General features: G+C 44.8%; 1 protein-coding gene across 1 annotated transcript in view; it reads right to left on the bottom strand.

The window, feature by feature from the left end:
• chrng (cholinergic receptor, nicotinic, gamma) overlaps window positions 1-2,500 on the bottom strand; it is a 6,701-nt gene that overhangs the window by 1,055 nt on the left and 3,146 nt on the right. The window contains exons 6-9 of the mRNA XM_030773452.1: window positions 1,451-1,651; window positions 899-1,013; window positions 468-582; window positions 91-334 (exon numbers count right to left, since the gene is read on the bottom strand). Of these exons, the coding sequence (XP_030629312.1) occupies window positions 91-334; window positions 468-582; window positions 899-1,013; window positions 1,451-1,651 (675 nt within the window). The remainder of the gene's footprint in view (window positions 1-90; window positions 335-467; window positions 583-898; window positions 1,014-1,450; window positions 1,652-2,500) is intronic.

The raw sequence follows: 2,500 nt of genomic DNA, 5'->3' as shown, positions 1-2,500 counted from the left end.
GTGTGTGTGTGTGTGTGTGTCCGTGTGTGTGTGTGTGTGTGTGTGTGTGTGAGAGAGAGAGAGAGGGCAGTGCTGTGGCAGTAAACTCACTGATTTTCTCCAGGGTTTCTCTCATGAGTCCGTCTCTTTCTTTCAGTCTGCAGAACATGAGTTCTGAGCGTGCGGTCTTTAAAACGTACTCATCCGCCTTAGCAATCAGTCTCAATGAGCTTTGCCTCCTCCTGGGGGGTGAAAGCCTCTCCGACACCCCGCCCGACACCCCCGACCTCTCCCCCTCCGGGGTCCAGCGCTGCATCTGCATCCTCAGCAGACGCGGAAGGAAATTCAGCAAAACCTAAAAAAAAAAAAAAAAAAAACCAGTTGGTGACATCATCACCTCATACACTCCGCTTAAGACACCGCACCCAAACCAACTGTGTTATAAACACGAGAAAAAAAAAAACACACACACACACACACACACACACCTTTCGCACTTTGTCGGTCATGGAGTGCGTGCTGGGGGTTCGTAACGACACGTTGAGGACGATGACGCAGTTCATTACCACGAGGGTGGTGACCGACATGACGAACATCACGTACCTGAGGAGACATTTCACACGTCACCTGCCCGAGAAAACCGAGCGTGACACACCACCGACACACCCTGCCGTCCCCTCACGCAGCCGAGACGAGAGCAGGACAAAAGCATTGAGGTACTGTACACATTGCTCTGACAGCGCTCTCAGAGGCTGGAATACTAATAAAAATGAGTGGAACAGAAACCTGAGTGAAGTTTAGGATCAGACACATTTGATTATGAGTCATTATGGTGCATTGCGGATGATTCTGAAGAGAGATTGTGATGTTTAATATATTATATTTTGTAAGCTGAAGCTGAGGCAGTTCAATGCCTTACTTTCCGATGAGCGGCACAGCCTGTGAAGTTTCCGGAACTTTTTTGGCGATGAGGAAGTGGAAGACCGTCTGAGCCAGGAGGATGGCGATGGACATGGTGCATTTCTGGCCCCCAGCTGAGAGCACAACACCAATCAGAGATATGTCAATCAATCAATCAATCAATCAGTCAGTCAATCAATCAATCAATCAATCAATCAATCAATCAACCAATCAATCAATCAATCAGTCTTCCCCTCCATCCATCAATTCATCTATCTATCTATCTATCTATCTATCTATCTATCTATCTATCTATCTATCTATCTATCTATCTATCTATCTATCTAGCTGCAGGGACTCTAGTTGCAGGGATGCTATAATTAAAGATTCCCATTAAAGTCTGAGGAAAGCAACTTCATGTTACTGGTTTGCCAAGAGAGGTGTTTCCATGATAAAAACATGATTTCAGGCCTTTGATATATCATTTGTGTTAATAATTGTTAATAAATGGTTCACATGCAGAAAACACAACAAGGGAATATTGCCAGTCGCTACGGCGACCCGCCCTGACCTTTTGCGGGCAGGAAGTAGATGAGCAGGCCAAGCGAGGAGATGAGAACGCAGGGTACGATGATGTTGATGATGTAGAAGAGGGGTTTCCTCTGGATAATGAGGAAGAACACCACTTCCTGGTACTCCAGCTCGTCTGGGCCATACCCCTCATTTACCAGCTTCTTAGCTGGTCTGTGTTTGATTACCCACTCACCATTTTCTGCAAAAAGACAGCAATAAAGTAGATACAGAGGAGAGATACATCATCGTACACAACAGTGTGAAATGTAAATCACACTCTATTCCCAGTGGATCTGTCTGACTGAACTCAGAGTGAGAGAGAGCTCCAGCAAAGACAGATCTATAATTACAAACATCTACGTGAAAACATTTTTAATCATAGAGCACAGAGGAGAATCTGTCTCAACAGACTCCTCTCAGTCAAACCCTGAGTACACTGCTGAAATGTTCTAGAAACATAACGGTTTCAAACAGAAGCAGAGAGAGTTTAAGTCGTCTTGTTCTTTTTTTTTTTTTTTTTTTTTTTTGGAGATCTAACAAAGGTGAAGAAATATTGACATTCTTACAATGGTATGTTCTGAAGAAACACTGCCTACCCAAATGAAGTGAGCCCAGAGTATAGCAGAGTGTGGCAGAGTATAGTAGAGTGTAGTAGAGTGTATCAGAGTGTTGTAGAGTGTAATAGAATTTAGCAGTGTGGGGTCCTGAGTGTAGTAGAGTGTAGCAGTGTGTAATAGGGTGTAGTGGAGTGTAACAGAGTGTAGCAGTGTGGGGTCCTGAGTGTAACAGAGTGCAGTGGAATATGGCAGAGTGTGGTAGAGTATAACAAAGTGTAGCAGTGTGGGGTCCTGAGTGTAACAGAGTGTAGTGGAATATGGCAGAGTGTGGTAGAGTATAACAGAGTGTAGCAGTGTGGGGTCCTGAGTGTAGCAGAGTGTAGTGGAATATGGCAGAGTGTGGTAGAGTATAACAGAGTGTAGCAGTGTGGGGTCCTGAGTGTAGCAGAGTGTAGTGGAATATGGCAGAGTGTGGTAGAGTATAACAGAGT

The sequence above is a fragment of the Chanos chanos genome, chromosome 5, assembly GCF_902362185.1.
Source record: "Chanos chanos chromosome 5, fChaCha1.1, whole genome shotgun sequence".
Taxonomy (NCBI): domain Eukaryota; kingdom Metazoa; phylum Chordata; class Actinopteri; order Gonorynchiformes; family Chanidae; genus Chanos; species Chanos chanos.
This window is presented reverse-complemented; position numbering and strand designations above follow the sequence as displayed.